Consider the following 12119-nt stretch of genomic DNA (forward strand, 5'->3'; position numbering starts at 1 on the left):
AGACTCCATTCATACACTCATACTGACACGCATATACTGGGCCACACATACAGACCCCCCCTCTCTGTCCCAGCCACTCCCCCCTTCCCCTCCACCGCCCACTCTCCCCCCACCGCTACACCGCCCACTCTCCCCCCTCCCCCCCCTCCCCTGCCCACTCTCTCCCCTCCCCTCCACCGCCCACTCTCTCCCCCTCCCTCCCCCGCCCACTCTCTCCCCCCTCCCCTCCCCCTCCTCTCTCCCCCTCCCACTCTCCCCCTCCTCCTCTCTCTCCACCCTCCCCTCCCCTGCCCACTCTCTCCACCGACCACTCTCCCCCCTCCCCTCCCCCGCCCACTCTCCCCCCTCCCCTCCCACCCCACTCTCTCCCCCTCCCCTCCACCGCCCACTCTCTCCCCCTCCCCACCGCCCACTCTCTCCCCCCTCCCTCTCCCCCTCCCCTCTCCCTCCCCTCCCCTGCCCACTCTCTCCACCACACTCTCCCCTCCCCTCCACCGCCCACTCTCTCCCCCCCCCCTCCCACCCCACTCTCTCCCCCTCCCCTCCATTGCCCACTCCCCCCATCACGCTCCAGTTGCACCTGGTCAAACAAGGTGCACACACAGACCCAGTAGTGGGTCGGCAGGTAGCCTGGCGGGTAGGAGCATTGGAGCAGTAACCCAAAGGTTGCTGGATCGAATCACCGAGCTGACAAGGTAAAAATCTGTCGGTCTGCCCCTGAGCAAGGCAGTTAACCCACTGTTCCCCGGGTGCCGACGACGTGGATGTCGATTAAGGCAGCCCCCCGCACCTCTCTGATTCAGAGGGGTTGGGTTAAATGCGGAAGACATTTCAGTTGAATGCATTCAGTGGTACAACTGACTAGGTATCCCCCTTTCCCTAGTGATTTGCTGTACTAAAAGCTGGCTTCATTGCATTTGTTTTTAGTACAAACAGTCCAACCTCTAAATACAATCACAATATCTCAACTCAAAAGATTTGTTCTTCCTGGCATGTTGTCTGTAGAACAAAGAACAAGTAACAAAAACAGGAGGCCTTCCAGGAGTTGAGTTTGACACTCCTGCTTTAGAGAGATGTTCCCATTGGCCTGTCCCTTTAGAGAGCAGTTCCCATTGGCCTGTCCCTTTAGAGCGAGGTTCCCATTGGCCTGTCCCTTTAGAGCGCAGTTCCCATTGGCCTGTCTCCAGCAGTGGAGTGGCAGAGGGTTGATGTTCTGCAGGCTGACTCATGGTGGCTGTCAGATGGCTTAGCTGGGTCTATTATAGGTGCTAGCTAGGCTAACGCGGATGAGAATACGCAGTCAATGCTACGCTATCGCTAATGTGAATTAGATTCACCAGTCAATGCGAATCTGTGTTATGAAAGAGCAGTCAGGCTCTGTCAGACTAAGTGGAGCATAAAAGGGTGGGGAGAGCTTCCTTTTATCTCCACAACAACATGCCTCTCTCTGGCAACAGGCTTCCTGGCTTCTGGTTGGTTCACATACACTCTACCAGGCTTTGTGGAGTTATCATGGTAGCTGGTAAGGACTGTGTGTGTGTGTTATTGTGGAGTCCCCAGGGTGAAAGATATCATTGGTGTGAGTGATAGTAGTCAAGGACTGTGGCCTACCATGGGGATGTGTAAACACAGATGAGTCAGGAGTGGTTGGGTAGGCTACTTACTCACAGTGGTTGGGTAGGCTACTTACTCACAGTGGTTGGGTAGGCTACTTACTCACAGTGGTTGGGTAGGCTACTTACTCACAGTGGTTGGGTCGGTGTGTGTGTGTGTGTGTGTGTGTGTATGAAAGTTAGGATCAGTGTGTGTGTGTGTGTGTGTGTGTATGAAAGTTAGGATCAGTGTGTGTGTGTGTGTGTGTGTGTGTGTGTGTGAAAGTTAGGATGAGTGTGTGTACGTTAGGATGAGTGTGTATGTATGAAAGTTAGGATCAGTGTGTGTGTGTGTGTGTGTGTGTGTGTGTGTGTGTGTGTGAAAGTTAGGATGAGTGTGTGTGTGTGAAAGTTGAGTGTGTGTGTGTGTGTGTGAAAGTTAGGATGAGTGTGTGTGTGTGTGTGTGTGTGTGTGTGTGTGTGTGTGTGAAAGTTAGGATGAGTGTGTGTGAGGTGTGTGTGTGTGTGTGTGTGAAAGTTAGGATGAGTGTGTGTGTGAGAGCAAGTGCGTGTGTGACTCACCAAGGTTGGGCTGGGACAGGGCCATGTTGCGTTGCTGTGGGCTGGCAGAGGGTGGGGGGGCGTGGAGACTCATCTGGTTCATGGCTGTCGTCATGGTCTTCCGAGGGTCGTGCCAAGTGGTGATCTTCTCCACGTGACTATGGAGAGAGAGAGAGAGAACATCAGGGGAAAAACCAAAAAACTGAGTTACTACAGATCAGAGAGCTCCCTCTCCCTCTCTCTCTGTTTTATTGATACTTTGACTCCAAGTATCGATTTTGCTAGATAGCGTGAGCTAGCGCTAATCAACACTTATTTCCGTGACTGATCAAAACTAATTCAAATCAAATCAAATTTTATTGGTCACATGCGCCGAATACAACAGGTGCAGACATTACAGTGAAATGCTTACTTACAGCCCTTAACCAACAGTGCATTTATTTTTTACAAAAAAAGTAAAAATAAAACAACAACAAAAAAAGTGTTGAGAAAAAAAAGAGCAGAAGTAAAATAAAGTGACAGTAGGGAGGCTATATATACAGGGGGGTACCGTTGCAGAGTCAATGTGCGGGGGCACCAGCTAGTTGAGGTAGTTGAGGTAATATGTACATGTGGGTAGAGTTAAAGTGACTATGCATAAATAATTAACAGAGTAGCAGCAGCGTAAAAAGGATGGGGTGGGGGGGCAGTGCAAACAGTCCGGGTAGCCATGATTAGCTGTTCAGGAGTCTTATGGCTTGTCTCTCTGCAGCAGACATAGTGAGCAATATGTTTGGAACATCAAATCACAATAAAATAGCAGTGCTGAATCACAATACATATAGAATCGTGAGAATCACAATACATATAGAATCGTGAGAATCACAATACATATCGTGTCGGCACCTAAAGCATCATGATAACATCGTATGGTGAGGTCCCTTGGCTATTCCCAGCCCCTAATTACAACCATCGCTCTTGATTAGTTACAACTTTGATTTAGTCTTAATGAGTATGTTTACATGCACACTAATAATTCGATATTAAACTGATTATGGCATAAGGCCAGGTATGGCATCAGTCATGTAAAACACTTTATTCTGCTTATCTTAAAAATCGGCGCGAGATCATAATGGAAGTAAGCGTACGCCGATTAAAACGCATGGTTTAAAATCGCCATTCCAGTAGTCTTTACGCTGCACATTTTTTATTTTTTATTTTATTTCACCTTTATTTAACCAGGTAAGCCAGTTCTCATTTACAACTGCGACCTGGCCAAGATAAAGCAAAGCAGTGCGATTAAAAACAACAACACAGAGTTACATATGGGGTAAAACAAAACATAAAAGTTAAAAAAAATACAACAGAAAATATATATACAGTGGGGGAAAAAAGTATTTAGTCAGCCACCAATTGTGCAAGTTCTCCCACTTAAAAAGATGAGAGAGGCCTGTAATTTTCATCATAGGTACACATCAACTATGACAGACAAATTGAGAAAAAGAAATCCAGAAAATCACATTGTAGGATTTTTTATGAATTTATTTGCAAATCATGGTGGAAAATAAGTATTTGGTCACCTACAAACAAGCAAGATTTCTGGCTCTCACAGACCTGTAACTTCTTCTTTAAGAGGCTCCTCTGTCCTCCACTCGTTACCTGTATTAATGGCACCTGTTTGAACTTGTTATCAGTATAAAAGACACCTGTCCACAACCTCAAACAGTCACACTCCAAACTCCACTATGGCCAAGACCAAAGAGCTGTCAAAGGACACCAGAAACAAAATTGTAGACCTGCACCAGGCTGGGAAGACTGAATCTGCAATAGGTAAGCAGCTTGGTTTGAAGAAATCAACTGTGGGAGCGATTATTAGGAAATGGAAGACATACAAGACCACTGATAATCTCCCTCGATCTGGGGCTCCATGCAAGATCTCACCCCGTGGGGTCAAAATGATCACAAGATCGGTGAGCAAAAATCCCAGAACCACACGGGGGGGGACCTAGTGAATGACCTGCAGAGAGCTGGGACCAAAGTAACAAAGCCTACCATCAGTAACACACTACGCCGCCAGGGACTCAAATCCTGCAGTGCCAGACGTGTCCCCCTGCTTAAGCCAGTACATGTCCAGGCCCGTCTGAAGTTTGCTAGAGTGCATTTGGATGATCCAGAAGAGGATTGGGAGAATGTCATATGGTCAGATGAAACCAAAATATAACTTTTGGTAAAAACTCAACTCGTCGTGTTTGGAGGACAAAGAATGCCGAGTTGCATCCAAAGAACACCATACCTACTGTGAAGCTTGGGGGTGGAAACATCATGCTTTGGGGCTGTTTTTCTGCAAAGGGACCAGGACGACTGATCCGTGTAAAGGAAAGAATGAATGGGGCCATGTATTGTGAGATTTTGAGTGAAAACCTCCTTCCATCAGCAAGGGCATTGAAGATGAAACGTGGCTGGGTCTTTCAGCATGACAATGATCCCAAACACACCGCCCGTCAACAAAGGAGTGGCTTCGTAAGAAGCATTTCAAGGTCCTGGAGTGGCCTAGCCAGTCTCCAGATCTCAACCCCATAGAAAATCTTTGGAGGGAGTTGAAAGTCCTTGTTGCCCAGCGACAGCCCCAAAACATCACTGCTCTAGAGGAGATCTGCATGGAGGAATGGGCCAAAATACCAGCAACAGTGTGTGAAAACCTTGTGAAGACTTACAGAAAACGTTTGACATGTGTCATTGCCAACAAAGGGTATATAACAAAGTATTGAGAAACTTTTGTTATTGACCAAATACTTATTTTCCACCATAATTTACAAATAAATTCATAAAAAATCCTACAATGTGATTTTCTGGAATTTTTTTCCTCATTTTGCCTGTCATAGTTGACGTGTACCTATGATGAAAATTACAGGCCTCTCTCATCTTTTTAAGTGGGAGAACTTGCACAATTGGTGGCTGACTAAATACTTTTTTTCCCCACTGTACAGTGTGTGCAAATGTAGCAAGTTATGGAGGTAAGGCAATCATGTGACAGCACCGGGTAGTGCAAGCTTCCCTCTTATGCGCGAGTGAAGTGAGTTTGGAAAAACTGAAAGTACGAACTCTGATTTGATTGGCGATTTTTCTGCATTTATCAACGTCCCACCAGTAGCCTGATTTCAGATGTGTCCACGTAAACAGGATTATTAGGGAAATCCGTTCTTCTTGCCAAAGCACGTAAACGTTTTAAACGAACTATTTATATTAAACCTGACTATCCACAATAGTCGCATTATTGTGTGCATTTAACCGTGCTCAATGTTCAAGACCAACCAGTTCCCTTAAAGGGTAATAAAGTTATATCTATGCATCCATCTATTCTACTGCCAGCTCAGTGCGTGGGATGGGAAACTAGTTTGTTTACAATACAAAGTCCAGGAAGGAGTCTTGACGGTGCAGAAGGGAGTGGAGGGCCTACAGTGAGTCAGAGGGTGAGGGTGGGGCACAAAGGGATTCTCTTTCTCTCTCAAACACACACACACACACACACACACACACACTAGGGCACAAAGGGATTCCCACACCATGCATGCAGTGACTCAATGAGGCACACTGGGGGGGAAACTTTCGGAAACTTGAGCAGCCAGAAACATGACTTTAAACTAATCCATACCCTATATCCTGTATCTCTCATCCTCACCCTTTCTCTAGGGGGGGAACCCTAATGGTGCAGAACTCCTATCCCACAGCACAGCAGGGATACTGCCCATCATTGACTCCTATCCCACAGCACAGCAGGGATACTGCCCATCATTGACTCCTATCCCACAACACAGCAGGGATACTGCCCATCATTGACTCCTATCCCACAGCACAGCAGGGATACTGCCCTGTCATTGCATTGGACAAGATACTTCTTCATAGTATTGTTCGTTACGCAGTTTTACACCATGGCATTGTTGAATACTCGTTTCTGAATGGCATGTATCATTTCCCTATAACGCACGGTATATTTGCACGGTAGAATTCAACGGCTATAGTTCATTCTTACATGTTCTATGTTATAGCTGCTTTTGAAAGCAAAAGTCGAATTGAAAACATTATTGGCATGGTTGAATTCGATTTTCATAATAGCAAAGCTAGGACTGATGGTTTGTTTAGCTAAACTAGCAAGTCTGTTCGGTTACCAAGGCAACTACTGTAGCTATCTAGTAAACTGGCTAGCTACTTTACATTTACATTTTACATTTACGTCATTTAGCAGACGCTCTTATCCAGAGCGACTTACAGCTACTTCAGTTGATGTTGAACACATTTTTAGCGACAAATGTCTTAAATTATAGCCATGGTATAAAAGGGCTAATCAACTCGCGGCTCTACGCGTTCTCTGGAAAATAATGCAACTCTGTGGAAGGTTGTTCCACTCCAGTCGTTCATTATTTTCCATAGAACGCATAGACCCTTGTTGATTAGCCCTTACATACACACCCATACATGCCCCACAAATAAACGTTGGCATACGTGAAACTGAATTGCAGTGTACTTAGATACAATCAAGAGAATAACAAAAAAAAAGCAAGGGTTAATAAACGTTGTTTATGGAAAATGGAAGAGGAAAGTGGAAGGGGGAAAAAGTAAGGAACTTGTGTGTGTGTGTATATATATATATATATATGTATTTATATATTTGCGAGAGAAAAAAAACATACGGGGGATTGGAAGTGATGCAGACAATTACATTGATGGAAGTTACAATCTATCTGCAATATTAAACCTGATCTACCCCCTAAAAAAATAAAATAAAAAAAAACATGAAAAATAAATAAATAAGTTGTTTACAACGGGCACTAGATAGTCAGCGAGTGGCACAGCGCGGGGCACGCGCCTCCAGATTGAGCCAGGGTGTGAGGGCACGAAGGGCTTCCTTCCCACACACAGACACACTCAGGGATTGGTTAAACCCACGTCCTGTTACTCTGTGCTCTAACCCAGTCAGGAAGACTCCACTGTTGGGTTAGTCACCAGACGCCACGGGGCGTAAAAAAACACACAGAGCTGAGACGTAGATTACAGGACAGTGCTTTGTGATTTACAGCAGACTGGAGAGTCAGTATGACTGTGGTTACTCTAAAAAAACCAGTGGTCAAAAGCCTTTTGCTAATGAAGAGAATACCCACAGACTTATACTCCCAAAAAAGTGAACAATAAACTTCAGCCACTCCAGCTGAACACAGACGAGACAGAGGCTAAACACCGAACATGGTAGTAGCACCAGGCCCTAATCTGGGTCATCTGAAAGGAAGGCTTTAAATTATTGTTGTGTCTCCAGTAAAGCGACCGGCTGCGGGGTGTGTGTGTGAGAGAGAGAGCGTCAGTGCACGTTGCGTGTGAGACTCCGAGGAAAGGCTGATTAACGTTAAGACGCAGGGCGGCAGAGTGTCGCTCCTCAGCGCAGGTGTATGAAAGGCCTGTGTGGGAAAGTTGGATGAAGTTGCTCCTAGAACACTCATTGCAGGTCAGTTTGTGTTTTCCCTTAACTTGGAGAGGGTAAGCATATCCTAGAGCTGTGCCTGGGGTGGGGGTTGCCTGCGGACGTCAGAGCACAACAGGGCCTCAGGCTGTCGGTAGGGCAGCTGTCCTGCAGCTGTGGGGAGGGGATGGGATGACTGTCCTCACCTCTGAACGGCAGTGGATCAGCTCTCTTTTCCTTTCAAAAGCGGAAAGCAGCTGATCCTGTCCTCTTGCCAAGTTGAACCTGAAGACCCTGGGTTAAGGCCATGACCAGGATGGCACAGTGTCAGAGTCAGACGGTGTGTTTCCATGGACTGAGGAAAACACATGAGCAGGGGCCTGGGTAGGCCTGGTTAGGCCTGGGTAGGCCTGGGGGGCTTTGCGTGGCGGTGTTTGGGAAAGAGCAGCACATTGTTTACAGAGGAAACGGGAACAATGGCTGAAGCAATGAAACAGGATGGCCTGCAGGCTGAAACAACACCGTCCCCCTCAGTGGACCGCTCACCACGGTTTCAGTTAGCAGGTAATAGCAGTTTTTTGGCCAATAAAAAAATAGAAAAGCCGATAAATAAAATTGCAACCGGCCAATTGTCTGGGAGAATTTTAAAAAATCCCATTGCAAAATAATGCTTTTTAGCCTATTCAAATAAAAATAATACCAGTCGATATAAATACATTTTACCAGTCAAGCTCATCGATCTATGGGTTCATTTGCATAATTTTGTGGAATTAAAGCATACAGATACAGAGCCTTTGAGCAGAAAATCTGTCAGACAGCACGAGAGCTGCTGTTACAGCATCTCAAACAGTTCCTTCGTTGCTGTTGGAGTGAGACGTGCTTTTATAAAGCTCAATCAATGCGCAACAATTCTAAATGCAAATCACGTGTTAAAAACAGTTTTGATGGCCACGATTAAAAATAGCTGCTATTTTTACTTCTCAACTGGTAACTGAAGCGCGCTTCCCATTCGCCATTCAAATGCAACGGAAGGCAGGCTTCATCAGTGCGTCACTCACCAATTTGCAATGAGCTGGAGGCAGTATGCATTTTTAAAACGTATACTTAATTGTTTGAAACCTGAACATTTTATGAGGCATGTCTTACCTTGCTTCAAAGTTGCCTAGGCAAAATCCGACCATATCCATGGAGGCAATTATTTTAGACTTCCATATGCCATCTCTCCATTGAAACCAGTAGCCTATTTCTTTCATGTTCTATTGGTTTTCAAAATCAACTTTCTTTCATTGTCCAGTAGTCAAAGGCACAATCCTAGTCATATTTGCAACCCTAGTTGTTGCATCTTTAGATCTCCCCTCTTTGAAAATTTCTAACAGACAAGAAACCGCTCGCATGAGCGGTGCACTTTTGAAAACAGTGTTTTCCCACTAATTGCATTATGGACCGAACATTCGCGTATAGCCTACTGCCTTGTACCCACTGCTGTGCTCATAATGTGAAGAAATAATAGTTTATCAACATTTTAAGCTAAATGTTCTGATCTGTTGCATCAGACTCATAGCTTTTTAACGTTTTTTTTTATTTTGTGTACCCTAGGCCTACCGGTTGTATGAATTTGGGATTTACCATTTCAAAACTGTCCCAGAGTCAGTCTGGAATAGGCTGACCAATAGAATAAGTAAACTTTTCTACTATGGGGGATAGTAGACTGACAGACTAGTGATTCTGCTGTTCATTACTCGTCTTGTTGGCTGAGGAAAATATGTGGACAGTTATTCTAACATCTTCAAAGTGCGCATCGGAATTCGGTAAGGATTCACGCCGTTGGGTCCGGTACAGGTCTCAAATGTCCTGTAAATTAAAACCCTGCCAGTCAAATGTCCAGCATCACATTTTCCTAACGGAAACCCTGACACACACACAGTCTCCATCACAACTCATAAGGTCACAGGACTTCAGCATAAACAGTCTCTTGGATAAGCAGCTTAATCGCTCGCTCTCCCCCCTCGCCTCTCCATGTTTACGCCAGCGCTCCACAGACGTACAGAACCTTGTGTGTACATAGTCCACTGAGGGTCTGGATCTACAGAGTGGGACATTACAACACACTAATAAGACGGTGCCTATCCTTCCAATTCATTTCCTCCTTCCTCTCTACCTTCTCTTCCTCTGTATCCACTGCTAAAGCCAATTTCTATCACTCTTTGCCACCTTCTCCTCCCTCCTTATACAGACTTGATCAGTGAGACACATTTGACAGAAGTAACGAAAGTAACAAAAATTCTAGAACCGAACAGTTTCATGTTCTAGTATAGAAAAAGACTGACGTTTTGGTATACCGTGCAACACCAACCCCATCCCCTCCTCCCTTCTCCAGACCATCTCTGGAGACCTTCTCCCATTCCTCATCAACTCATCCCTGACCACTGGCGGCGTCCCCTCTGACTTCTAAATGGCCAGTGTCGCCTCCCTCCTCAAGAAACCAACCCTCAACCCCTCTGAAGTCAAAAACTACAGACCTGTATCCCTGCTTTCTTTTCTTTCCAAAACACTTGAGCGTGCTGTCTCTGATCACCTCTCTCACCATCTCTCTCAGAACGATCTTCTTGACCCTAACCAATCAGGCTTCAAGACGGGTCACTCAACAGAGTGCTCTCCTCTGTAACGCGGAGGCTCTCCGCACCGCCAAAGCAGACTCTCTCTCCTCTGTTCTCCTTCTAGATCTATCCGCTGCATTCGACACAGTGAACCATCAGATCCTCCTCTCCACCCTCTCAGGGCTGGGCGTCTCAAGCTCTGCAAACTCTGGGATTGCATCCTACCTGGCAGGCCGCTCCTACCAGGTGACGTGGAGAGGATGCACCACGTACTCTCACTACTGGTGTCCCCCAGGGCTCGGTTCTAGGCTCTCTCCTCTTCTCTCTATACACCAAGTCACTCATCTCCTCACATGGTCTCTCCCATCACTGCAGCTCCGTAGTTGAATGTCATCCGCGTGGGCCCACCACCTCTAGCTCAACAAGACGGAGCTGCTCTTCCTCCCAGGGAAGACCTGCCCGCTCAAAGACCTCTCCGTCACGGTTGACAACTCCACAGTGTCAACCCTCCCAGAGTGCAAAGAACCTTGGCGTGACCCTGAACAACACCCAGTCATTCTCTCCAAAACATCAATGCAGTGACTCGCTCCTGCAGGTTCATGCTCAGCAACATCTGTAGAGTACGACCCTACCTCACACAGGAAGCAGCACAGGTCCTAATCCAGGCACTTGTCATCTCCCTTCTGGACTACTGCAACTCTCTGTCGGCTGGGCTCCCGGCTTGTGCCATCAAACCCCTACAACTTACCTAGAACGCCGCAGACCGCCTGGTGGTCAACCTTCCCAAGTTCTCAACTCACCCCTCTCCTCCGCACACTCCACTGGCTTCCAGTCAAAGCTCGCATCCACGCCAACCGGATGCTTCACATTTATACATCCATGAAAACAATAGCAGACTTCAGATGCAGCCAGGGGTTCTGATAAGAGACCACTATGGTGTTTTGTTGAAGACAGTAGCTTGGTTTCCATCCAATTGGCAACAGATTTTCATGTGAAGATTCTCAAATCAGCATAAAATAAAAATGTCTCACCAGTGGTGTTTTCACCAAAAGGACTCATTTCGGATAAAAATCAGTGCGTGATGACGTAGTGCACACAAAATTTACTTTTTCACTTAGGTTTTCATGTACCGAATAAAATATGAATGTTCAATGTGTTTCCATCGCATTTTCAACTCTACCAATAGTTGTCATCACAAAAACTGTTGCGTAAAATAGGAAATGTGCCTACTCTGGTCTTGGCAGGTGTGCTCTAGCCAACAGCTGGCAGATACAGTGTGGGTAGGCTGTGCAGATAGGCTAGTCTATAGATTATTATGGATAAGAGTGAGGATCTTTTTATTATTTGTCAAAAACGGCAATCGAGCATCGATCATCATGTCACCAGAATAAGACCCTCAATATTTATTGGAAAGGAGCACGAAGCTCATACAATGCACTTTCACCACCCTGTGAAGTTCATCTGTAGAGTAATTTAAACTGCATGGTTTCCCCGAGTCGTAGTGGGAGGACCACACACACAATGTCACCGCGTGACTCCAAGTCTACAGTCGTGGTCAAAAGTTTTGAGAATGACACAAATACATATTTTCACAAAATCTGCTGCCTCAGTTTTGATGATGGCAATTTCCATATACTCCAGAATGTCATGAAGAGGGATAAGATGAATTGCAATTAATTGCAAAGTCCCTCTTTGCCAAAAAAAACTTTTCCACTGCATTTCAGCCCTGCCACAAAAGGACCAGCTGCCATCATGTCAGGTGAGAGTGTTGACGAGGACAAGGCTGGAGATCACTCTGTCATGCTGATTGAGTTAGAATAACTGACTGGAAGCTTTAAAAAGGAGAGTGGTGCTTGAAATCATTGTTCTTCCTCTGTTAACCATGGTTACCTGCAAGGAAACACGTGCCGTCATCATTGCTTTGCACAAAAAGGGCTTCAC

At 45.9% G+C, this 12119-nt stretch overlaps 1 protein-coding gene across 2 annotated transcripts in view; it reads right to left on the minus strand.

The window, feature by feature from the left end:
* Window positions 1–12119, minus strand: part of wwtr1 (WW domain containing transcription regulator 1) — a 72531-nt gene that overhangs the window by 34981 nt on the left and 25431 nt on the right. For both annotated transcript variants that reach the window (XM_041840602.2, XM_041840601.2), the window contains exon 2: window positions 2175–2311. In XM_041840602.2, the coding sequence (XP_041696536.1) occupies window positions 2175–2311 (137 nt within the window). The remainder of the gene's footprint in view (window positions 1–2174; window positions 2312–12119) is intronic.

The sequence above is a fragment of the Coregonus clupeaformis genome, chromosome 20 (genome assembly GCF_020615455.1).
Source record: "Coregonus clupeaformis isolate EN_2021a chromosome 20, ASM2061545v1, whole genome shotgun sequence".
Taxonomy (NCBI): Eukaryota; Metazoa; Chordata; class Actinopteri; order Salmoniformes; family Salmonidae; genus Coregonus; species Coregonus clupeaformis.